This window comes from Penicillium chrysogenum (assembly GCF_028827035.1).
Source record: "Penicillium chrysogenum strain IBT 35668 chromosome Unknown utg000002l_segment0_segment0, whole genome shotgun sequence".
Lineage (NCBI taxonomy): Eukaryota > Fungi > Ascomycota > Eurotiomycetes > Eurotiales > Aspergillaceae > Penicillium > Penicillium chrysogenum.
The window spans coordinates 5,888,410-5,912,347 of NW_026622750.1; the positions used below are offsets into that span (position 1 = coordinate 5,888,410).

At 49.8% G+C, this 23,938-nt stretch overlaps 10 protein-coding genes across 10 annotated transcripts; 4 read left to right on the plus strand and 6 right to left on the minus strand.

Moving 5' to 3' along the window:
* Nucleotides 1-36: 36 nt before the first annotated feature.
* Nucleotides 37-1,404, minus strand: N7489_005462 (anaphase promoting complex subunit DOC1; the record flags this gene model as incomplete). Its single annotated transcript, XM_056711214.1, has 2 exons — nt 37-854; nt 921-1,404. 2 exons carry the CDS (start codon nt 1,402-1,404, stop codon nt 37-39), a joined length of 1,302 nt encoding a protein of 433 aa, XP_056569635.1.
* Nucleotides 1,405-2,383: 979 nt separating this feature from the next.
* Nucleotides 2,384-2,732, minus strand: N7489_005463 (uncharacterized protein; the record flags this gene model as incomplete). Its single annotated transcript, XM_056711215.1, has 3 exons — nt 2,384-2,429; nt 2,486-2,547; nt 2,598-2,732. The coding sequence occupies 3 exons, from the start codon at nt 2,730-2,732 to the stop codon at nt 2,384-2,386; spliced, it is 243 nt and encodes an 80-aa protein (XP_056569636.1).
* A 1,264-nt stretch (nt 2,733-3,996) lies between these two features.
* Nucleotides 3,997-5,901, minus strand: N7489_005464 (uncharacterized protein; the record flags this gene model as incomplete). Its single annotated transcript, XM_056711216.1, has 4 exons — nt 3,997-5,248; nt 5,317-5,620; nt 5,687-5,822; nt 5,887-5,901. 4 exons carry the CDS (start codon nt 5,899-5,901, stop codon nt 3,997-3,999), a joined length of 1,707 nt encoding a protein of 568 aa, XP_056569637.1.
* Nucleotides 5,902-7,696: 1,795 nt separating this feature from the next.
* N7489_005465 (uncharacterized protein) lies at nt 7,697-8,752 on the plus strand (the record flags this gene model as incomplete). Its single annotated transcript, XM_056711217.1, has 5 exons — nt 7,697-7,896; nt 7,956-8,032; nt 8,096-8,179; nt 8,228-8,296; nt 8,352-8,752. 5 exons carry the CDS (start codon nt 7,697-7,699, stop codon nt 8,750-8,752), a joined length of 831 nt encoding a protein of 276 aa, XP_056569638.1.
* A 1,241-nt stretch (nt 8,753-9,993) lies between these two features.
* On the plus strand, nt 9,994-11,907 carry pbs2 (mitogen-activated protein kinase kinase PBS2; the record flags this gene model as incomplete). Its single annotated transcript, XM_056711218.1, has 2 exons — nt 9,994-11,457; nt 11,515-11,907. The coding sequence occupies 2 exons, from the start codon at nt 9,994-9,996 to the stop codon at nt 11,905-11,907; spliced, it is 1,857 nt and encodes a 618-aa protein (XP_056569639.1).
* Nucleotides 11,908-12,500: 593 nt separating this feature from the next.
* N7489_005467 (cobalamin-independent methionine synthase II family protein) lies at nt 12,501-13,818 on the minus strand (the record flags this gene model as incomplete). The annotated part of the gene is made up of 2 exons (XM_056711219.1): nt 12,501-13,468; nt 13,560-13,818. The coding sequence occupies 2 exons, from the start codon at nt 13,816-13,818 to the stop codon at nt 12,501-12,503; spliced, it is 1,227 nt and encodes a 408-aa protein (XP_056569640.1).
* A 1,355-nt stretch (nt 13,819-15,173) lies between these two features.
* Nucleotides 15,174-16,943, minus strand: glr1 (glutathione-disulfide reductase GLR1; the record flags this gene model as incomplete). Its single annotated transcript, XM_056711220.1, has 3 exons — nt 15,174-15,610; nt 15,668-16,503; nt 16,564-16,943. The coding sequence occupies 3 exons, from the start codon at nt 16,941-16,943 to the stop codon at nt 15,174-15,176; spliced, it is 1,653 nt and encodes a 550-aa protein (XP_056569641.1).
* A 2,108-nt stretch (nt 16,944-19,051) lies between these two features.
* On the plus strand, nt 19,052-19,479 carry N7489_005469 (uncharacterized protein; the record flags this gene model as incomplete). Its single annotated transcript, XM_056711221.1, has 3 exons — nt 19,052-19,223; nt 19,286-19,350; nt 19,423-19,479. 3 exons carry the CDS (start codon nt 19,052-19,054, stop codon nt 19,477-19,479), a joined length of 294 nt encoding a protein of 97 aa, XP_056569642.1.
* A 348-nt stretch (nt 19,480-19,827) lies between these two features.
* On the minus strand, nt 19,828-20,811 carry N7489_005470 (putative TIM barrel metal-dependent hydrolase; the record flags this gene model as incomplete). Its single annotated transcript, XM_056711222.1, has 1 exon — nt 19,828-20,811. One exon carries the CDS (start codon nt 20,809-20,811, stop codon nt 19,828-19,830), a length of 984 nt encoding a protein of 327 aa, XP_056569643.1.
* Nucleotides 20,812-21,553: 742 nt separating this feature from the next.
* Nucleotides 21,554-23,379, plus strand: N7489_005471 (uncharacterized protein; the record flags this gene model as incomplete). Its single annotated transcript, XM_056711223.1, has 4 exons — nt 21,554-21,638; nt 21,740-22,159; nt 22,237-22,655; nt 22,723-23,379. 4 exons carry the CDS (start codon nt 21,554-21,556, stop codon nt 23,377-23,379), a joined length of 1,581 nt encoding a protein of 526 aa, XP_056569644.1.
* Between the last annotated feature and the right edge of the window lie 559 nt (nt 23,380-23,938).

The window sequence follows — 23,938 nt, forward strand, 5'->3', positions numbered from 1 at the left end:
CCGGTATTTTACTTGACCCTCGTAAGAAGCCCCTGCTTATCGGATCACTGGCTCACCCATCCATTCCGGCTCGTCTAGGCCGGTGGTAGTAAATCCAGTATCAGCATCTTCACTTGCAGTACGTCCACGAAGATCATAAGCCCCACGCAGGGAGGGACGGCGGCGCCTAGCATCAGCAGAAGCTGAGGGCGCAGCGGTCATCCGACGTCGACTATCATCGCAAGCAAACACTTGGAATCCACGAACATGGGTGTCCTTGCCGTTCTGATGGTTCTCCATAATACGCATCTGGATGACCATAGCCTTGAGCACATTCCCAGAGTAGGGATCATCCTCGTCGTCCTGGCTATCAGGCTCATCGATCTCATAAAACGGATCGCACTCATCATCATGCTCATGGTCAGGGTTGTCACAGTTGCGGTACACAATTGTCCGTCGACGCATACTAGTAGATCGGCGTTTGGACTTCCCAGTGTCGTTGCGCACCCACCCGCCGTTTCTACCGCCGACGCCCTCCAACGGCACATCGACCCAGCCACACGGTCCGTCGCCTTCCCAAGTTGCGAACTCAATGAGGTCGTTGCCGCCCATGCCGGCTGCGAAAACCATCTTCGTGGGCGTGTAGCTTTCGTCGAGCTCGAAATCGAGATATACGCGGATACGCACGACAGCTACCAGTTTGAAGAAGTGGAGGGTTAAGGTGTGTGGTTGTGGTCCATCGGATTGCCAGTATTGTGACGGGGAAGGGTTGCGGAGGGCCGCGACGCCGCAGCCCGGCTTGGAGGTGGAGACGGTCCAAGAAGCGAGCGATGAGATGTCGCGCAAGTTGGGTGGTAAAGGGGAGGGTGATTTTTCTGTACAGAAATATTAGCTCACAGTCTGGAGGCGTAGGCATGAAGAAATTATGCAGGGATCAGTACCGCGATCGTGCATCTCGTGGTCGGGGTCCTCTTCGTCCTCGAATTGGTCCTCGACTTCTTCTTCCAGTTCCTCATCGTCAATATCGGAGTCATCAAATTGCCCTTCAATATCCTGACCAGTGGCGAAGGAATCGTCGAAGTCAAGTGGCCCGTCGTTCCCAAGCTCTTGCATGCTGTGCCCGCGCGGGTCGAAATCATCATCGAAGTCGTCGTCATCCATCATTTGCGGCGGTGGTTGCTCTACCCTCTGTCTTCCAAATATTGTAAAGGGATTTATTGGTGCTGCTGGATGTCCTGCGACCGTGACTGGGTCGGGCGTGACACCATTTGGACCGGTGGAGGGGGGTTGGTGTCGATGGGTTGGGTTGGTGGGAGTGTGACGCGCTGGCGGGGTCTGGAACTGTGCTCGGAGATCTCCCGGGGCATTGAAGTCTTGATTGGGTACTATGCTGCGCGGGTTTGGTTGGCGACGCAAGTGAGGCATGGTTGTTCCATACCTAGGCAAAGTTAGTAGGAGTTGATGTTTACGCGCAGATCGAGGGGAGCTCCATTTCCTTTTGCGGTTAGCGCGGCTTGGAAGCTACGAGGGCGTTTTGGCAAGCAACAGCCTATTGAATTCTCCCATACGTTTTGAATATTCTAAAAATTATGTAAATACATTTTCATGCTATAGCCAACCATTGGGATTATGACATTTCTATGCTGTTTAATGCCTTTATTTACGGTTTGCAGTTTTGACCTGCGCATCAGTGCCATACATTTACACCCGTACCTAGATACCTGTCCCTTTAGCGATTAAGAAGGCCACCGTGGCAATCGCTTGCAGTCATTCTCCAATATACGTTTAGTGACACCTTTCAAATCGTAAGAATCATCTATAAATTCCTCACATATCAGCGGGCATTAACTAGTTGGCTTGCGAGCTCTCATAATATGCGGACTAACTAGATGAATTCCCTTAGCTGACGGCCTCTGATGGCCAATGCTTCCAAGGTTATGTCCGCTTTGCTTGTCTAGCCTGGATTTAAAATAGAAGATCAGTTCAGGGATTTAGACTTCGCTCATTTTGCTCCCGTTATTCTAGCTCTTCCAAGATATATAAAAAAGTAGATGTCGTGAGAACGTACCAACTATTTCTTAGTTCCATCTATACATGCATAATTCAGCCATAACATCTCGAGGTGACATGGATATTCCCTTCAGGCAATGGTCCTCCTCTAACAGATCCGTGGTTTACAACTAGCCCCAACTAGTACCTCAATATGATACCAGGCAGTGTGATGCACTTGACAGTCAAATAGGGATCGTGATACGACACGTATTATAAAGCGAATAGCTCTTCATCGGTAATATCGTATTGCACAAGGTGGTTTCCATTCTAGCTCGCATTATTCACAGGTGCCAAGTTCCATTCGAACGCGCTATCACATCGGTATATAGCATTTCATAGCAAAGCGGCATATCTAGCAGCAGCACTCACAGCACTCGAAGCAAGCGATACCGGCGCAGCTGTTGTAAATTGTTAGCCCATCGTCCTTACACCGAAGTAACATGGGAAGACTCACATTCCACAGCAGACATCACCACCACCGCCACCGCGGAGTTCCATCTTCATGGACTCGGGGCTCTATAGGCCAATTAGTTGTAATCTTAGCAAAGAATAACCGGAGAGCATACAGGCTGCTGGGAGACGACGTTGTTGGGAGACATGGCCTCAGCGTTAGAGGGCTGTTCCATGGCTATAGTGGTCGCATCCCAAGTAGGCTCCTGAGTGGGTTTGGGGTCATTGGAAGCCTTGAACCAGCCGAACATATTGGATTATTTTGTATCCTTGGAAAAAGAGGGAGGTGGACGAAGAAGAAAGAAGATATGTAGGGACGAGGGGAAACGTGAAAGGGAAATGGGAAGGTAAATAAGCCGGGGCCGTGTGTTTCTATTATTGAAACGAAAGGGACTTGTAGTACTCCGGACTCCGTACTATATACTAGTAGCAGTAAAACTCTTTTTCCAGCCCAGACCGTACTGGGCAGTCCATCAGCACACAGGCAGCCACATTATAGGCCTGTGGGGCTGAGGTTGGCAGAGGTATTGCCGGCTTATGCGTTGGCTCCAATAAGCAAGAGACGGTATGGTTAGTAGAGAATAAAAAGCCTTACCTCGGTATTTGCTGCGGTGGTTTTATTAAACATATACATACCTAGGTACCCGGCATGTACCTAGGTAGGTATAAAAGCCATGTGGGATGTGAAGTTGGAACATTGAGGCCCTGGAGACACCAAGCTTTTAGTCAAGCTTTGCAGGATCTTGGCATTCCACTTTCAGCCCTACTGTTTTTATGACATGTTCGTCTAAATAATCAGTTAATGTCTTCATTTTCAACCTATGTATGTACCGAAATGGAATTACAGAATATGAGGACCTGTGGGATTGGCGAAAATGACCGCTTTTGAGGCCAGAAACTGCTGCCTTTCCACCCGTAACTTTGGACGTCCAGCCCCTTAACCGCCCATCCTGTAACTAACATCTTTCCCGTAAGTCAGCACTGAGACCCGGAACTCCTCCGACATCGTTCCCAATTGGACTTATTGAACATGCCTCTACTCGGCGATATCATCGGCCACTCTTTCAACACCCCCTGCCCGCGTATTGTTGAGATGAAAGATTCGGCGAATGGCCATGCCTGGAGTTATTCCGAACTGGGCGGGTTCCATTCGAGAGGCAAATCACACAACCTTGGAACTATTAGCAGGTGACAAAGGAGGTTACGTGACAGCGTATCGGACACTACATAAACCCAAAAAGGCAAAACTAACCGGGAAGGGCAATTCACAGCCCCGGAGGTCCGCCGTTTACGAATCCAAAGACAGAGGGACTCAAGCACAAACCCATGGAATCACGATACGAGAGATAATCAATACGGAGAAACAATGCATCTGATTTTTAACCAAAGGGACGGACCGGAAGAGAGGGGAAGAGAGAGAAAGAGAGCTATCTGTCTATCTAGGTGGGTTCGATCTAATGCTGATGCCCGAGGCAAACATGCAACACAAGCCTAAATAACTGACCGAAAGACAAATCACCTTGACTTCGCAATTTCGTCAATCAATTTATGCAGACATTCCGGCGCATCGTACTTGTCCATGTACAACTCAACAATACGCAAGGGAGGAGGATTGTTTCCATCATAATGACTAGCGGGGCCAAACGATGGGTCGTCGAGCAGCATATTCAGTTCAGCCCTGGTCCGAACAGCATAAGTGCGAGCAGTATTCGGAGCGGCCTGGAAAAGAGCCGGCAAAAGCTTATAGTCCCAAGGTTGGATATCGTTATATTCCTCATCCATGCCATTGATCAACCGTTCTATCGTGTAGCCCTCGTTGCAGACAACGAACATGATAACGCCCAGATTGCGGCGGACCATGGTGCTCACTTCTTGCGCGGTCATTTGGAGGCTGCCATCGCCCGTCAAGAGAATGGTACGTCGGCGCCGAGTGCCTTGAGATTCTTTCTCGTCTTCGCGTGCGGCAATGGCGGCTCCCACTGCTGCGCCGACGGCATAGCCAATCGAAGACCAAAGGAACTGCACTAGTGGAACTGCTCCGCGCGGGTATCGAGTCCATACTGAGCCCAAGGCAGCGGTTCCGACGTCCGCGGATACGATGTCGTCTTCTTGGAGCCACGAAGCCATTCGTGGCCAGATCCAGTCTTGGGTTAATGGATGAGACTTGTCGACAACGTTACCCTCGAAATCCATGAGCTCTTCGCCGTCCGCATTCTCTTTGGGTGGGCTTGACACAGGTGAGGCGGTTCCGTGTATATCGGGTGTGCCGCTATGACTGCGGGGAGGTGTGGAGGCCATGGAGATTGATCTTGATTCGCCTTGATCAAGAATATTGCTGAGTCTTTCGAGCACACCATTCATGCCGACCCCCAGAATCCCTTGGAACTGCATTTGGATTCTGTGACGTTCGAATTTGATGGTCTCGATATGAGGCATCTCGGTCTGGAAACCGGCTGTGGTGAAATCTGTTGGACGCGGTCCGATCTCTAAGATTAGATCGGAGGATTGGACCTGTTCCAAAACGGTAGGTTCTGATGGTTTTCCTGAGTACAAGCCGCGAAAGTTTATCAAGGTCTCGTCGATGATGCCCTTGGCCAACGGCGTAATAAAGCAAGGAATTCCCGAGTTTTGCACGAATAGCCTCGTTGTATTCAGGCTGTGCGGCTTTCCGGCAAGACCATCAAGAATGACAACCGGATTCTGAGCTGCCCGAATACGGCCGAGAATCAGGTCCACGGCATAGTCCTCAACTGCCATCGGATTGGGGCTGGGTTGTTCGAGACTCAGAGGACATTCAAGCGGAGATGGATCTACGTCTGCCTTGACCAGATTCACTGGAAAGCCAATGTAGACAGGCTTGCTGGAACGGCAGCACTCGATTCTTTCAGAACGACTACCGCGCTGGATATTTCGGCACTCATTTTGGCAAATCGCCCAAATTCGCCGTCCCCCAGGGTGTGGTGCATCGGAAGCCGCTTTTCTTGGATAGCCGTTGAGGGGTATCCGACAATGTGGATGACCGGTACAAGCTCGGCGCATGATCCCGCTAGGGCATTGATGGCTGACAGCTCCCCAACACCTAATGTGGTCATGACTGCGCCTATTCCTTTGATGCGGGCATAGCCATCGGCGGCATAGCCTATGTGTATACAACAATGAGACTCGTACGTTTTGGTCAAAGTAGAAAGTATGTGTATCTACTTACCGCCATTGAGTTCATTCACATTTCCGACCCAGTTGAGACCACACGGAGCAATGTAGTCAAGGGAGGCTAGATTGTAATCGCCGGGGACGCCAAAGATGGATCGAATTCCAAGCTCGTGGATTCGGCGGAACAGATACTACAATAGAAGTAAATGTATTAGCCATGTAGCGATGAATGGGATTCACATATCACTTTTATACCTCAGCGAGATGCATAGTGGCGCAAATCTTGTTAGTGTAGAATATTTCCCAGTACTGTTCACTCCGAGGCTTTTATATGAAATTCCCACCAGCCACACCTGCCATACCTAAGACACATTGCGCCATCATGAACCTGCTTTGGATTGATCTCCCAACAATCGGATGTGGAGTATCTGCTTCTCAGGCATTAACCCATTCGCGGTAATTGATTATGCTCAATGGGGCTGTGAGGTGTACGGCACACCCGAAGCGTGCTAATCGATTACCTGATAGAGAGTCATACGCAAGATCGGCATAGCTGTGGTACCCTACCGAACCAATATCAAAACCTAATGTTCCCTTGGTGTCACAGATCTCAGTGTAGGTACGTTTCGAGAACTCATAGTTCGCCATGCTTACTATCTTTCCCGTTCGGATTTGTGCGCGCATGTTCTAGCAGCATGGTGTGACCACGAGTAACCCCATCAATGACCGTATTCAGCATACTACACAATCTCCTGAGTATCTTCTGAATGGTTAACAAATGGTAGGATCGAGGGTAGTTGTCAGGGTACGCGTTCAGAGATTCTAGGTTGCTACCAGGTAATTTATAACTCTTCGAGTATTGGACTACTTTTTGAATAATAGCTAGCAGAGACTTTCTACTTGATATCGGCGGGAATGGTTTTGTTCCCTAAGAATAGAGGTCATCCGGGAGTATCTCTTCCTCAAGGTTCTTGATCACTAGCATATATTTTAGAGAACTGTGATGGATGATTGAAGTCTCACCCTAGATTTTAGTCACTCGTAAGATACGATTGACGAACGCAACGGATTTCCTTTATATCATCTCGGTTGGCCTGTTCCCAGCCTTTCATTGCAGTAGTGACATCTCCTACTATTAGCCTCCGCGATAAGCACAGACGAGGTTGTGCATCTGAGAGATCCAGAGTTGAAGCGCAACTTCTGATAGCTCTAGGCAGCTGTGGAAAACTCTAGTTTTGACCTCCAATGTCGATCTCAGTGGTACTGCCCGATCTTCGCTCTTGATCATCATTTTTAAAATCAACCGAGGCCCAGGCCTCGGAGATAGTCTCCGGCGCAGGAAACAATAGATGTAAGTTTTCGACAAAATTGTCTCCTACGGACGTATCCTCCTTTACACGAGATTCCAAATCGCCAACATATTCGTCGGTCTCGTGTCGCACGAGGAAAATCAAACCACTCGTCCGGTGCAGAGTATGGCCAGTAATGATGGCGCGGGCACTGTATCAGGAACAAGTGGTTTCTCCTGTGGCTCATGCCGGTAGATAATTTCTGCTTAAGGTTCCTCAGAGGCCATGGTTTATAGGATACCTGGAATGCGGGTGGTGTGTTGCAAAGGTTGGGGATTGTTTTATCGCCCACTGTCACTAAGTGAGGTGGTGGGAAGATTCCAAGGTCATGTCTGTTGTTGTGTAACCGCTTGTGGTCAAGTTATCAGAGACATACATACACTAACAAATCGGAACAGCTCAAGAATAAACTCCCCAGAGTGAATCTGATATAGTAGACTTTAAAGATCCCGCATTCCCCACTTTCTTATTTCCATCATTTTCATATATACTAACTCTTGGATCAGCTCTTTTTGTCTCTTTAATTCTTTTTGATGATCACGGGATATCAATTAAAAGACCCAGGTCACGTAAATACAACATGATGCTTGGCCTTGGATCGTCTCGGGCAACACTGCACCGACAGTGGGTCAACGGGGGTACCACATTGGATACTTTATAATGAGGGGTTCTCCCATCGTGCTTCCAAACCTCAACCACTACGAAACACATATACGATGTCTATGAGCATTGAAGACTGTGCTCAGAGCCGGGAGGGCTTCCCTCGTCCATTCCCGGATACGCCTTCAAATGTTTTGGAGCAGTTTAAAATGAACGGAAAGGTGGTTGTTGTTACTGGGGCTGCGGATGGACTTGGTCATGCGATAGCACAGTCTATGGCTGAAGCTGGCGCTCATGTTGCCCTGTGGTATAATTCGTAAGTTTTCCTTCTATTCATTGTATGTCTCCTATGTAATCTATTAACCATATTAACAGAAATGACGTCGCTATCGAAAAAGCCCAGGTCCTAGCAAAGGAGCATGATGTAAAGGCTTCCGCTTACAAGGTCGATGGTAAGCGGGCACTTGGAGGTTCATTCTCATAAGTGCGACAAAATGCTAAGCTGTCACCTGCAGTTTCGGAGTCCACTCAAGTATCCGAGACAATTACAAAGGTCGTGGCCGATTTCGGCAAGATTGATGTGTTCGTTGCCAATGCAGGTTAGTTTTCCACAGCAGCTTTGATGTATGGCAGCTGATTTGGAGAAGGCATGGCGATCTCGAAGCCCATCTTGGAACAGTCTCTGGAAGAGTACCGGAAGCAGATGTCTGTGAATGGTATGGAACCGTTCCTTCCACAAGATAATATATCGTGGTATTGACCGAGAATTAGTTGACGGCATTGTGTATTGTGCTAAATATGCTGGTGAGGTATTCGCACGGCAAGGCCATGGCAATCTCATCATTACCTCGAGTATGAGCGCACACATTGTCAACGTTCCTACTGACCAACCTGTCTACAATGCGACCAAAGCGTACGTCACCCACTTTGGAAAATCACTTGCCCGTGAGTGGCGGGATTTCGCCCGAGTCAACATCGTTTCGCCAGGCTTCTTCGATACAAAGATGGGAGCCGGCCCGTCCGCCCTCCAGGAGGCATACCGTATGTCGTCACTAGGAAGGCAAGGCCATGTGAAGGAAATCAAGGGACTGTATCTCTACCTCGCCAGTGATGCATCTACCTTCATGACCGGAAGTGATGTACTTATTGACGGGGGATATGTCTTGCCGTGAAAGTTGGAACATGTTGAATGATAGGATTTAGAAGCTTAAATCAAACAAGTTTGTAATGAGAATACCAACCTTGATGAAAAGTGGGAATATGCAATAAGATGCTGGTTTTTGATAATAAAAGAGTGGGCAATGAATATTTCGCCGAAGGCGATTTCAAATGTTCGGGGTAAGACCTCGAATAAGACGCTTCGTGCCCGAAGGCGTTCTGCCCCGCTATGCCAAACCCCGGAGGTCTGTTTTCAGGTACAATTTCGATACCTTCATTCGTTCGCCACTGTAGCGATATACTGAGCGCATGCACAGAGCATAGCAAAGTATATTGACCAATGGGACCTTATCTCATCCCGGGTTAGAGGAACGTGCTCTACCTAGGTAGGTTAAGCTGATTCCCCAACTTGGAAACAAGGTCCCAAACTTTGTCGGGGCCCGATGCGACCATTTATCCGAGCCAACAATCGGCCATGCTCGGGAGAACAGTGGAGTAGAATGAGTCAACGACTCGCAATGAGGTGCAGGGTCATGACCGAGCGTACCGGATTAATACGATGATTTCAAAAGGGCTTGCTTTCCAAGTCTCACAACTGAGGTTGTCAGACCCGGGCAACATCTTGGCATGGCCATTCGAATGGGCGAACAGATGACATGCAAAAACCGGCTAATCAATGGGATGCAGGCTGTCGTCAGCTACACAGATCATATCAAATGATATACTCCGTAAGCCACTTTCTTTAATCGAAACACGGCAGACAAGCGGACAACACGGAGAAAACCTGCTTTGATGTGATTGGCGTCATGTGATTGGCTGGTGTAGCGGCCCGGTTGGAGATTCGATTCCGTACACACAACAGTAGAGAGAGAAAGTGTAGATAGACTATGATGATATAGAAAGGAATTATCTGTAAATCAAGAATGTAGAGAAGGAGAGAAAAGGGAAAAGACCGAACAGACCAGAATATACCGGAAATATACAACATACAATACGGTATTGAAATCGGTTTTCCCCACGTTCTATCACGGCCCGAAAGTGACTTCACATTGCGATTCCATCTGCCATTTCTGCCCCTCCTTTCTCCCTCTACCAGATCACCTTTTTTTCGCTTTCGCTTGTCGCCTTTGCTTTCGCTTGCTTTTCCTAGAGTGCTGCCATTCGGTGCAGCGAGACCCAAAACGGCATAATTACAGCAATTACACCGGCCATTGGTGTCGGCTCAACTTCCCCGATAGCCCACCTTTATCTCGCCATGGCGGATAGACGAGATTTTGCCCCTGAGGAGGTCGCACCTGAAGCCGATGCTCCCTCTCCCAGCGACCCTACGGTTCCTCCGTGTCCCCGACAGACCTCGAGCCCCGTTGTCCTTCCCTCCCGCGAATCTTCGGGGACCGGCTTATCTGCCTCGTCCACACACCTGGGTCAGGTCAATGCTGCGCGGCGGGGCGTTGGGACCTCACCACACCCCAAGCCCTCAATGAGCGCGCAGGGAGCCGGTGTATTAAATCAAGACATTATGGCAAAGATGAAGGCCTTCTCGTTATCTCGCCAGGGCGCTCCACAGCCACACACTGCTGCTTCGACGGGGCAGATCCCCATGGCCCAAGGAGGCAGTGCAGGCGGCGCACTTGCTGGCGGCATTCCCCCGGCTGCCGCACGGCCTAATCCGCAAAATTGGTCATCTTCCCCTACCCCCGCCGCTGGCCCTGGTCCTTCGCCTCGACCGGGAGGGCTAGCGGCGAAGCGCATGAAGCCGAATCTCAAGCTATCAGATGTCAATGGTCCGTCATGTCCTGCCGCAGGTAACGATGAGAAGCAGGGCGAGAAAAATGGGGAGTCTGCATTCAGCAAATACTCCGAGTTCATTGACACGAAAGAGGGCACTCTCAGCTTCAAAAACAAAGCTATTCTACACGGAGGTGGAGTCGAATTTTCGTCAGGCCACAGCTTCAAAATATCGCTGGATGAAGTAGATCGCTTGGATGAGTTGGGAAAGGGTAATTATGGAACGGTCTACAAGGTTCGGCACTCTCGCCCGCATCTACGAAAGCCAGGTCTGGGGTTGGGTGGGATTGTCAGTCGTCCTCCGGGCCAGGACGAAAGTCCAGAATCTGGGCCGAATCAACTCTCAGGCGTGGTCATGGCCATGAAGGAGATTCGCTTGGAGTTGGACGAAGCCAAGTTTGCACAAATCATTATGGAGTTGGACATTCTACACCGCTGTATATCCCCATTCATCATCGATTTTTACGGAGCCTTTTTCCAGGAAGGTGCCGTCTATATGTGTGTCGAGTACATGGATGGCGGCTCGATCGACAAGCTCTACGAAGGCGGTGTTCCCGAGAACATTCTACAGAAGGTGGCTCTGTCCACCATCATGGGGTTGAAATCATTGAAGGAGGACCACAATATTATTCACCGCGATGTGAAGCCAACCAACGTTCTTGTCAACAGCAAGGGCCAAGTCAAGATCTGCGACTTTGGTGTCAGCGGAAATCTGGTCTCTAGTATTGCGAAGACCAATATCGGGTGTCAGAGTTATATGGCACCCGAACGAATCGCCGGAGGTGGGATGCAACAGTCGGGAGCGCCGAGTGCGGGTACTTACAGCGTGCAAAGCGATGTGTGGAGTTTAGGCTTGTCCATCATCGAATGTGCTATGGGTCGATACCCATACCCACCGGAAACATTCAACAACATTTTCAGCCAGTTACACGTGAGTCCTCTGACAATAGTTTTTCCAGGTCCAACATTCTCATCTTCTCCATCTTAGGCTATCGTCCACGGAGATCCCCCCACTCTACCAGAGGGATTCTCGGAAGAAGCGCACGCATTCGTCCGGGCCTGCCTCGACAAGAACCCGAAAAATCGTCCAACTTACAACATGTTACTCCGACACCCTTGGCTAGCCCCTCTCATGCAACCACCAACCGAGTCAGGTGGCGACAGCGCCCCACTACCCGAGGAGTCTGACTCCGGCGATGCCGCTTCATCCGCCATGACGGCGGATGAGGAAGTGGCTGAGTGGGTGCAAAAGCAAATGAAACTTAAAGAAGAGGGCCTTCTTCATGTCTCCGAGAAACCAGCGCTTCACGCCGTCGCCCTGGATCAGGTCGGCACGGGCAGTTCCACGGGTGGTCTTCACACCCCGTCGCAAAATATCTGAGTTTGCCACCGGCTATTTCGAATATTGCATCCTCCTTTCTCCGGGGGCACTTCCACGGCGCAGGCGCCGTTTACCACGACTTGCATCTCTATTGATTCCACCAGGCCAATGCGCCAATGTTCTGGCGCTGGGATCCATTGGAGCGTGGTTAGACCGTCGGCATGGTCATTACCCGCGTGTGATTTGAGACTATCTTGACAAATCATACCATCTGGATCTACGAGCATTTGGTTTTCTGAACCTAAGGATAATTTGCTGTCCGCCCTTCATATCGCCAAGCGCAAGGAACACATTTTCATACATGTTACCTGATGTTTCCGAATTTACCTGCATTTGTGCCGTGATTTCCTTGTCTCCGATGCGCTCTACTTGGCCGCATAGGCATTCTGGATTGGGTATCATTTTCGTAGATGCAGTCACTGTAGTCTATCAATTTCTTTCTTAATTGAAACGATTTCATTTTAATGATTTACTAGTAAACTGCTCGCAACCACATACCACCAAAAGCCATGTTGAATACAGAACGTACGTTTTACACCAAGGTTCTCTGCTGTTGAACTGGAAAGGAACCCATCTCAATCAGAATCCCCATCTTAAGCCTCTCCCCAAATTTCATCCGCAATCTCCCTCACCAGACTCAACTTCTTCTTCTGATGCTCAACAAGAAGAGGATACCCACTCTCATGAGTACTGAAGCCACACTGAGGACTGATGCAAACCCTCTTGAGGGCCTCCTCCCTGGTCTCCCCCGATCCTTCCGCAACAAAATCAGCAGCCGAGTAAACACGCTCCTTCATAGCCTCCTTATCCTCCAAATCACGCAACTTGGTACTAATAACCCCAACCACAACATTCTTGTTCTTCGGCAAGAACCTCAGCGGCTCAAAGCCCCCAGCCCGCTCAGTATCATACTCCAGGTAGAAAGTATCGACATCCAAGTCCTCAAACAACTTCTTCGCAATAATATCATACGACCCCTCGGAGAAGTGCCGCCCACCAATAAAATTCCCCCGACAAAGATGAATACCCGTGTGCATATCAGCAGGCAACCCAGCAATCGAATCATTGTATAGCTTAATATAAGCATCCAACAAATCCTCCACAGACCCCTCATTATCGGGATCGCTCTCCCATCCCTCCCGGAACGCCGTAGAGCAGAAATACGCCATACCAGGATCATCGAACTGCACGTTCCGCAGACCGGCCGCATACAGCGACGCCAGCTCGGCTCGATACACCTTCGCAACGTCGGCGAAGTACTCTGCGTCATTGGAATAGGCGTCCGCCGTGTATGCGCGCCCTTGCTTGTAGCGCATGTGGAACCACGCAGGCGTGATCATCGTCAGTTTGATATTGTGCCATTCGCTCTGCGGCAGCGATGCCTGCACGAGCTGTAGTTCGTGTAGGTTGGACTGGGAGGCTGAGACGCTGTGGGATAATTTGCTGCCTGCGATCACGGACTCGCCGGGCATTACTTTGCGCTCTTTTTCGAGTAGGCTTACCACGTCTGGGTGGTAGAGTCTGAACATTGAGGCTTCGGCGTTTTGGAGTCGGATTGTTCCTGGGGTTCTTTTAGTTTATTGTTTTCCTTGCACGGTTCTTGTTTGTAATATAGATAGATAGGGAGATGTTGGCATTATTGCATCACTTACCCTCGAACTCATCCCACATCAATCCCCAGAATCGGGTGCGGGTGTACTCGCCAGACGTCACGGCCTTGAACCCGAGGTCTTGCTGCATCTTGACGACCTCGCGGACGGCTTCTTGTTCGATGGCTGGAAGTCCGGCGGCTTCGGCCGAGATCCCGGTTTTGGTGATCTTCTCGCGCGCCTCGAGCAGGTTGGCTGGACGTAGTAAGGAGCCCATGTGCTCGGCCCGGAAGGGTGGGGTTCTGTTAAGCTTGCTCGCCATGTTGTATGTAGTTGGGTAAAAAGCTGTCTTGTTGGTCCCAGGAGAATTGCTTGGTACAGGAATGATTCAATTGGGGAAAGTAGTCCTGAGTAGTTTTTCAAGGGGATATCCCGATACTATTCCCCATCTCTTCTCCATGTGGGGACTTGTATTATGCGGGGCTGAAATGTGGTGCTAATAATGGGGCTCTTTAGAAGACTTGTGGCTGTCTATATTCCCTCTTTTTGTTCTAAGGCTCTAAATGTAGAGGGACTGTGACTGTCATCTGTCTGCTCAATGTGTATATATGTAGATACTAATCTTCCTAGGTATGATTATCTTCGTTGGATAGCGACAAGAATTAACGTGGCCATCAACTTGCCGACGCCTCCCGAGGCCAACGGCAAAGAAAGCCCCACATAAGCTATAAAGCTTGCAGAGGCTATTCTTGCATACAACCTTATGCACTAACAACTGCCAAGTAAAAAGATACCGAAAATATTGCGATGGTAAATATTCCATTTATATTCTGCATTCGCGCACAGTGCGAATTGAACACCGACCGTCCATGGTGGCACGTGATGTCCTAATGAAGTACTAGCAAAGGCATCGTATAGAGCTAAAAAAGCTGACACCCTACAATACTAATGAAGGGTCTGTAAAAAAAAAAAAAAATAGGTAGCTTCTCTTTGATTGAGCGTGTCATCCTTAGTGCAGGGGCCATGCTAATCTTCTCTGTATATTTTCATTTGACCATATGCCCCGAAGGGCGAAAGGAACACCCTTAAAGTTCATTATAACACCCTCTTTTCGGCAGAATCAGACCGCCTACTCTTTCCAATTGCGCACGTGCATGTATATACTGCAAATTGTCGGGTTGTTTGCCTGCTAATCAACTGCTTGTTGTGCGGTGTTTGGCACGATAATTAGCCAGTGATGTTGTTCAGATGGAAAGTGCGATATGATCAGATGAAAGAATATAATCCTGTCTGCGGGGCAGTCTACGGGCTCCAGGGCTTTTGTGTGGGATTACTCATCGCAATCCCACCTGGGCACCTGGGCAGGGCTGCGGGGTTATGCCGATCATGGGCAAGTAAATGTGAGAGTTACCTATGTATGCTGTAGGTATTACTTTAGATTGTTGATAACTCAAAATTCATCGGCAGTGTCTGATATTGACCTACTGAATCCGTCACTGGCATGGCTACATATTATGTGTTGAGCATGACTTCCATTCTTTCCAAGCCCTAATCGAGTCCTCCAGCGCAGCTACCATTAATACACTAGCCCAAGAACGAAAGATTAAAATAGTATAATATCGGAATATTCTAGACTATTATTCACACATCCCTCTACTTTTCTCTTCTGAGATAGCATTACCGCATAGTCACAAGCTCCTCAGCGCTAGTAGGGTGGATAGCAATACAGCTATCAAAGTCCTGCTTAGTAGCACCCATCTTAATAGCGACACCGAAGCCCTGCAGCATCTCACCAACACCAAGACCAAGGATGTGCAGACCAACAACCTTCTCGTGGGGACCGGCACAAATGATCTTCATCTCGGTGGGGTTCTTGGCTTTCTCCTCAGGGGACAAGCCGACATCGTAGAACATGGCAGTGAACTTGGTGTGGTAGACCTTGATTTTATCGTCGCCGTAGCGCTGGCGGGCCTCAGGCTCGGTGAGGCCGACGCAGCCAACCTCGGGGTGCGAGAAGACGACTGTAGGAATGTTCTCGTAGGAGATCTTGGAGTGTTTCAATTCGGGAGGGCCGAAGAGGCGGCTGCCGAGTTGGCGACCGGCAGCAATGGCAACTGCGGGATTGAGTCAGTGTATTTCTTTAGACGAAAAAAAAGGAGATCGCGACTTACCAGGGGTCAGCTCAGCTTGACCGGTCACATCACCGAGAGCGTAAACACCCGCAGCCGAGGTGTTCTGGTACTCATCAACCACAACGTGGCCGCCGGCATTCAGCTTGACACCAGGGATATCCAAGTGCAAGTCCTCGACCTCGGGGGCACGGCCCACAGCCCAGAGGAGCTCGTTGACCTCGAGCTCAGTGCCATCATGGCCAATGAGCTTGAGCAGGCGATCCTTGCCCTTGCCATCGCGGATGAGTTGTACCTCCTTGAAACCGCCATGGCCGCGGTGGAGCTTGACTCCAGCAGCCGCGTAGCGGTCAGTCATAGTCTTCTGGATCATAGGGTCGAACTTGCGCAGGAAGTTCTCGCCGCGGATGAACATGTGAGTCTCGACATCAACTGCGTTCATGACACCAGCAAGCTCGACGGCGATGTAGCCAGCACCGACAACGGCGATCTTCGGGGGAAGCTCTTCCAATTCGAAGAATCCGTCGCTGGTGATACCATGCTCGGCGCCGGGTACGGAGGGGATGTTGGGCCGGCCACCGGTCGCCAACAGGATGTGGGGCGCTGTGTAGCGGGCGGTACCAGAGCCATCAGCCATCTGGACCTCAATAGTGTGGGGTTCGACGAAGCCAGCACGACCGTGGACTAGGTCGATTCCTTCGCGGCCCCAGTTACGCTCGTAGGCGCCGTTCAACCGCTTGATGACGGCGTCACGGGTGTTCTTGAAGTGGGTGTAGTTCATAGCAACGTTATCGGGGATGTCGTAGCCATAGCTCTTTCCGATGTGGAGCATCTCGTTGATGGTCGCAAAGTTCCATGTCATCTTCTTAGGGACACATCTAAATGTTGTCAGAAAAAAAAGGCCAATCCAGTATAACAGCATTACGCATTGTACTCACCCCACGTTGACACAGGTACCGCCAGATCGCCCGCTTTCCACGATCAGGGTCTTCTTGCCATACCAACCCGCTGCGCGGCGGGCGCTTCCACTGCCACCACTACCACCGCCGAGGACGATGTAGTCATACTGCTGTGTTTCGACGGGAGCCATATTGGAAGATTGTTGGTTCTCAGAGGCGGAGGACGAAAAGTGTCGAGATATTGTAGAGAGACGAGAATTGGTAGCAATTGGGTCCGCAGGGGTGAAGCGGGGAGAGTTGATGGTCGCCAGAGTTCGATTGGTCAAACGACCAGGACGGATTTGCCCGACGGAAGACCGGGTTAGAGATGAAGAGGCTCGAAAGCTAATCCGGGATGATTGGATGGAGCGGGAGAGCATGGAGAGAGGGGAAGAGGGGAAGATGGAGCAATTATATACAGGCTGAGGTGAGAGGGGTCGGAAAAGACACAACCGCTGTGGTGACGATATCGGGGTTTGTTCATGCTCTTGGTTCTTCCGTCACCGACGGCGATTTCTCAGCAGTGATTACGTGATCCGATCTAGATCCCACCTGAGCACCACAGGCACCTGGGAGGGCAATACTTGATACTTTTGGTTTATTATTGCACGTGAAATCAACATTGTGTTTACTCCAAAAAGACGTAAGATTATGAAATTCATAGGTTATATGTATGGGTATAGGAGTTCACAAAAGAGCGACAGGGAGTGACCGGCACTCCAGAATCCAATTTCGAGGTAGCAGAGAAGGAAACAATGTCGATCAGACAACTCATAACTTAAGAGCCAGGGTTGAAGCACCGGAATAAGCCAATACTTGATCAAAGCCAACGAAGGCCAATGATTGTTGAAAGATGTTTCAGATTGAAAAGGGCCGCGGCCCTATCTGAAAATGTCGGAGTATAATAGTAACAGGGAAAAGGGTATCAAAATGGGATGAACGTAAAGGAAGAGGTTATCGAGTCCAGGCGTATATCTTGGCTCCATATCACAACGTGTAACTGGAGTGAGATAGCCAGTCTCTTGGCCGAATGACTAGACAGCAGTTGGGGGCGTGGAAGGAAGAGGGATGGTGGTGTTTGAATGTTTGCGTAGAGAGGTCGAGAAGGTATCTTGCGATGGCTTGCAGTCTTTCCATCCACACCAGGTCATGCTACCCTGCCCGTCACATTCTGCTTGCGACGGAGGGGCAGTCTTCAGTGTTGAAAATGACGGTGTGGTGATCGGTGGAGATTGACTCGTATGTTGTGTTACGAGACCAGACAGCGATGAGAGTTTCGGGAGGAGAGGCACCGTAGACTTCAGAATCCATGACCACAGCAGGAGATCCTTTCATCTTCGCCTAGGCACTGTTGGGGCAGAACGCTATCGCGGACAGATAACTAGTGGGTATAGGCGATAACGGCAAAAGAGATGAGGCAGAAGCAGAGAGGAATGTAGACAGAGCGTTCCATATTGGCGGGTGCTGAGGAGTTGCGCTTCATGGTTTTCAAAGACGTACAATAGCACAGTAATGTGGTGATGTGTCTAGAGATCTGAAGGTGAGGGGGTCTGGGAGTATGAGAGAGGCCGGGCGGTGTGTTTATCCATGGATCTTATCTGCTTAGGTAACCGCGTTGGGGCCTCAACAAAACATCACCTGACTCAACATTGGAAGGCATTTGGGCAGTCAACAAATAGAAAGGGAGCCCACAGTCCACTACGGAGAGTACTGGCACGCTGGTCAGGCAACCATATTCGAACATTAAACCTCGTGGGCTCTAGTTTTTGAACATCAAACCCCCGTGGGCTCTCGTTGGCAAGTGAGAACATCCAAGTATTACACGTGGCACCTGCATAAGCCTCGGCAGTTTCCGATTATAAAGTGGACTGGACAAGTCTTTGGGCTTTTCCAAGGTTGATGCGATACTGTTATCGGATCCATCTAAATATAGCCCTAATTTGTTGCAATCTATGTAATGAGCATCATACTCCGTACACCTGGGCAGGACAACCTCTCATCCAGGTCCCAACTCTCATCCCTTGACAGTACCCATTATCAAGGGTCGCATAATGCACTCATAGAGAGATACAGCGACCTCTACGGCAATGATCTACATTACTGCTTCCCCTAGCCATACTGCATGAAGAGCAGCCCCTGTCCAGCATAAACCGCAACACTCCGAAACCTCCATATTCACAGGGAATGAAGAATGCAAGGAGATACCAACCATGTCTCCCATCCACCAATGAAAGCAACTATGAGCAGCCTTCATACCTCCGCAGGTGGTCAAACAAAACACAACTAGGGAACCCGCCTTGCTGGCCAATGGAGCAAGGCATCTGGCCGCTCGAGTTCTCCTTCGTAGTCCTAATTCATTAGACAAAAATCTTGCCCTAGAAAAATCCTTCCCTAGGGTATACATGAGCCGATCTTCCTGAACACGTTCCCATCACCTCGATATCACGCCAACCGATCTTCCACCAGCTACCATACCATCGCCGCCACAATGCGTGTTTCAGCTCTCGCCTTCGCTGCCGTTCTGTCCCTGGTCTCGGCCAAAAAGATCAATATGCACTGTAAATTCGCCGAGGATAACACCGGCATGGTTCAGCAGCCCTACTGCTGCCGTGATATGGCGCCTGCACGGGGAAACCCGAAGGCAAACGAAGCACTGGACTGTATGTATAGCAATCTCGTGACATTTGATCACTAGTGCTTGTCTAACAGCTTACTACTCTAGGTGATCAACTGAAGGTGCCTCAGCTGTGTGAGGATCAGTCTCGGCCAGCTTGCTGCTATACTATTGTGAGTTTTGTTTCAGTCAAGATTGAATTGGCTGCCGGAGTTTGCTAATCTGATTTCTTCTACTTTTCCCAGGGCCCGAAGAAGATCTGTACCGGTCATGTTATCTTCCAGGATGCAGCAGATGTTTAGAGTGGAGAAGGGTACGAAGACAGTTGGACACAAACAACCCGCGTTATGACTTGCCGGGATGAGAAACTAGCTCATCCTTGACGTTTTGATGTCAATAATTTCAACCGAATAGACATCGAGCATATATCACACTTCACTACTGGCGCTTATATAAATGACGTGTGTACTGCCCAGGATAATGTGTTAAGACTAATTTCTAGAAGGCTGGGCCTAGGAGATAACAGCATAGGTAAACCGGTCAAGCCGTATAAACAATGCCACGAATCAAGCAGAACTAGAAGAAAGACCATTAAACTCCATATCCCCAGCGCCGAAAGATGCTATATAGCTATGATATTTGCAGCCACGTCAATCGGAGTCTACCCCAAGCATCTCCTCGGTGTTCCTGCGAAACAGACGCTCCGCTAGCCCCGGCTTGGTCGCGCATAATTCCAAGCAACATTCGGTGAATGGACTAATATCAACGCTAGAGAATCGAGTGTGCGGCCAATCAGTGGCATAGATGACCCTATTAGGTGCAACAGACAAGAACTCGCGTGCCATAGCCTGAAGATCACGCATTTGGTCGTCTTTGCTGAGTCGATACGGCGCAGACATCTTAACGTATGTCCTCCCAGCGCGAAGCAGGGAGATCAAGGACGAGAACCCTTGAAGGTTGTAAGGATTGAAAGTGGCACCATCATCGGCCCACGACGTCAGATCAGGGCTGCCAAAATGGTCGATGCAAATGCGCACGCCTAGTCGCGGCAGGATCGACTCTATCATCGGGACCATATCGAGGGGAAGATATATCTCGATGATCCAGTTGCGAGGCCGGGCAAGTTCAGCATGCTGGAGTAAGGTCTCTTCCAACTCGAACTTATCCATCACTTTCCCTACAGATTGAAGGTTGATCCTCAGTCCACGGACTCCAAGGGTATGCCATTCGTTTAGAGTCTCCGGCTTAACGGTAGCAGGGTCAACCACGACAACTCCTCGGCCGCGTGAGGGACCAAGTCTTCGCAACGCATCTAATAAACATGAATTGTCCGTGCCATAAACTGACGGTTGCACAACGACGAGATTCTCAACGCCCAGTTCGGACTCAAAGACCAGAGCTTCGGGTAACGTATGCGGGGTGGGTTTATATACCGCTGTAGGAGAGACAGGAAACCGTTCAGGTTCCACAACATGCATGTGACTATCCCAGGATTTTGGGGGAAGTCTCTGCTTCAGCGATACACTTGCGGACGAGCCATATGGCCGTTGCTCCACGCGGGTGGAAATGATATCAAACGATATCGAGGGAGGCCCGCGGCGTATATTGGATTTGGCCTGAGCAGCGGTAAGCATCCCGAACGGATTGTAAACATATAGCGGCGACTTTCCAATAGTAATCAGGTAGGTACAGGTACAGAAAAAGAAAGGCTGAAATGAAGTCCTGGGGAGATACTCACAAGAGAGCAGCTCCAGCAACGCGATCTCACTCTAAGGCAGGAGGACGTAAGAAGTACCATGTCGGTTTCACCCTTCAACATCCGTCGATGTTGATCCAAATGCCTTCAACGCAGGGGCTTTTAATAAAAAGCACCCATTGTTTCCCAAGAGCACATTTTGTATCGAATACGATGTGCAGGCCTTGTATGACCCACTCCACAACACGCACATGCTGGTGACCAGGCGCTGGAAAATTTTGAGCTCGGAAGTTGTCCGTCAGGGAGGACCTTCCAGTCCCTAAGCCGCCATCTGGGCCTGTTAAATGAGCTGAAGAGCCGTCAAGCGGAGCCAAAAAGTGGATAGCTGCGGCGCGATCCGACATTAAAGTATGGAGTCACATGGAAGTCATCGTAATACGAGGAAGCAATAAAGCAATATGCAGAATCGGTTATGTATTGTAGCAATTGGTTGTTCAAATCCTAAGACATGGGAAACACAGGACAAGACAGACGGACAAAGCTCGGATGTTGACCGAACTCCTATTTAGCTCGGATGCCGAACACCCGGTCTTCCCTCTTTTGTCGACTCCCTAGAGATCACATTCCATCGGCTTTATTGTTCATATGCCCCCACAGCTCGCTTAACTATATTCGGGGCCATGCAAGGGACCACGTCACGATGGTCGACCAATCCCTATTTCGCCTTGGTGATTGCTGTCATTGCCTGTGGCGGGATTCCGAAAGGTATCAACACCCCCCACTATTGGACTAGCTTATCGGACAACGATCGGCGGTAATATACAATATACAAGCAGACATATGCTAACTCGCTTTGTCCTCCACAGGCTATGACGAGGGTGGTTATAGCGCCAGCGTCTCCCTCCCCTCGTTCAAGTCCGACTATAACCTCACTAAACACCGATGGATCGACGAAGCAGAGCTAGCTAACCGAAGAGCAAACATCTCCTCCTTCAACGTGCTAGGCGCAGCATTTGGTGCTCTGATAGTCCTCGATCTCAATGATCGACTCGGGCGCCTGGCGGCGTGGCGGCTAGCATGCATCGTGTGGGCAACGGGAACATTGATCCAAGTATTCGCATCCGGTATATACGGACTGCTCTTGTTTAGTCGCATATGGGCCGGATTAGGTGCCGGCGGCCTAACAGTGACTGCGCCATTGTATTTGACCGAAATAGCCCCTGCTAAGACGAGAGGTCTGGTGGTGGGGATATACATGGTGTTCTTACTGGCCTTTCTGGCCATGGGTGAGATTTGACCCTCTGTACACCGTACATTGTATACATATTCGGCCCTAGATCTGACTCGCTACGCTTTCTTACAGGGTTCTTTGTCAACTATGGTGCTAGCGTCCACATGGCGACCACGCGAACTCAATACCGCCTAGTTCAGGCTGTGCCATTGATTCCTGTGGGCATCGCATATGGTCTGTCCTACCTTTGCCCTGAGACGCCTCGATACCTCGTTTCCAAACAGCTTCATCAGGAAGGGCTGGAGGCTCTGGCACGGCTACGTGGCAGGGCTATCGACGACTCCGAAATCACAAAGGAGTTCGCGACTATCGATGCCCGGCAGCGGGAGCGAGCCACAGACTTAGGATCTGTCTCTCATTGGGCTATATTCAAAGAGACACAGACGAACCCGAATTACCGACAGCGCTTCTGGCTGCTAATTACTATGCAAACTATTGCTCAGTGGACCGGCGGGAACGGCATCACATACTACGTAACGAACATATTCCAGGTACGTCAATTCTAGCAAGTAATCATCAGTCACAGCAAGTAACACAGCACTAACATATGCGGGACAGTACGCCGGCCTAGCAGGCGACTCAACATCCCTCGTCTCCTCCGGCGCCTACGGGATACTCAAACTAGTCTTCACAATGGCCTTCACATGGGGTCTGATCGACCTCCTCGGCCGACGCCGCTGCGCGCTCGCTGGACTGAGCCTGCAGCTGTGCGCGCACATCTACATGGGTATATACATGGGCCTACGTCCAGGCTCAGCAGACAACAGAGACGCCTCCAACGCAGCCGTCGCCTCGGTCTTCGTCTACGCCGTTGGCTGGTCCATCGGCCTCTGCACAGTGCCTTACCTGTACGGCACGGAGATCTTCCCAACGCGCATCCGCAATGTCAGTTACGCGATTAGTATGGCGTTGCACTGGTTCTTCCAGTTTGCTGTTGTGCGAGTTACCCCGAACATGTTTGTGTCGCTTGATGTCTGGGGCGCCTATCTCTTCTGGGCGCTTATTTGCTTTTCTGGGCTGGTTATCCTTGGTATTTGGATGCCTGAAACGAAGGGTGTGCCTATCGAGCGGATGGGAGATCTGTTTGACGGGCCGTGGTATCTGCGGTGGCGAGCTAAGCCGACAGTGTGGGATGTTGCTTCGCCGACTGGTATACCGCAGAATGTTGCGTCGAAGGATGGTCGCGTCTTGAAGTCTATTGATGCGGCCTTGTGAAGGTCCTTTTCGTTGGTTCCTAACATTCCACTGGTATACATATGCTTGTCATTTACTGATACCCCATTTTGTTATTATTTGGCCCCATGTTTGACTTTTATAGCGATTCTATTTTTTCGATTTTCGTGATTTCAAGATATCCGGTTTGTTTTGCATATCAACTCGATCTTCTTTCCACCTCACAGTAGTAGTTGTTGAAATCGAGCGCGAAGAAGGGTGCGTCGTGACCAAAATTATACAGCCAGCAACCGTAGAGGTGACTTCTCTTCCTAGTAATCGACGAAGGTTATGATATTTCGCGTGTTGAGGCTAGATAGCTTTCACTATTTACTCTGGTGGTTGACATGTTCGAGGGCTTCGGACACAAGCCGGTTGTTTCACTTCATGGGAAACCAAAACTTGTTTCCGTTCAAAGTTAAGTGAATTTGAGAAGTTGCAGAACTTGCAAACAAGATTGCCTACATGAATGTACACCTGGGAATACATGTTGTTATATCATTGGCCGTTGAAGATATATATCTACATCGGACTGACCCTGCTTCTGAGGCCGCTGCTATAT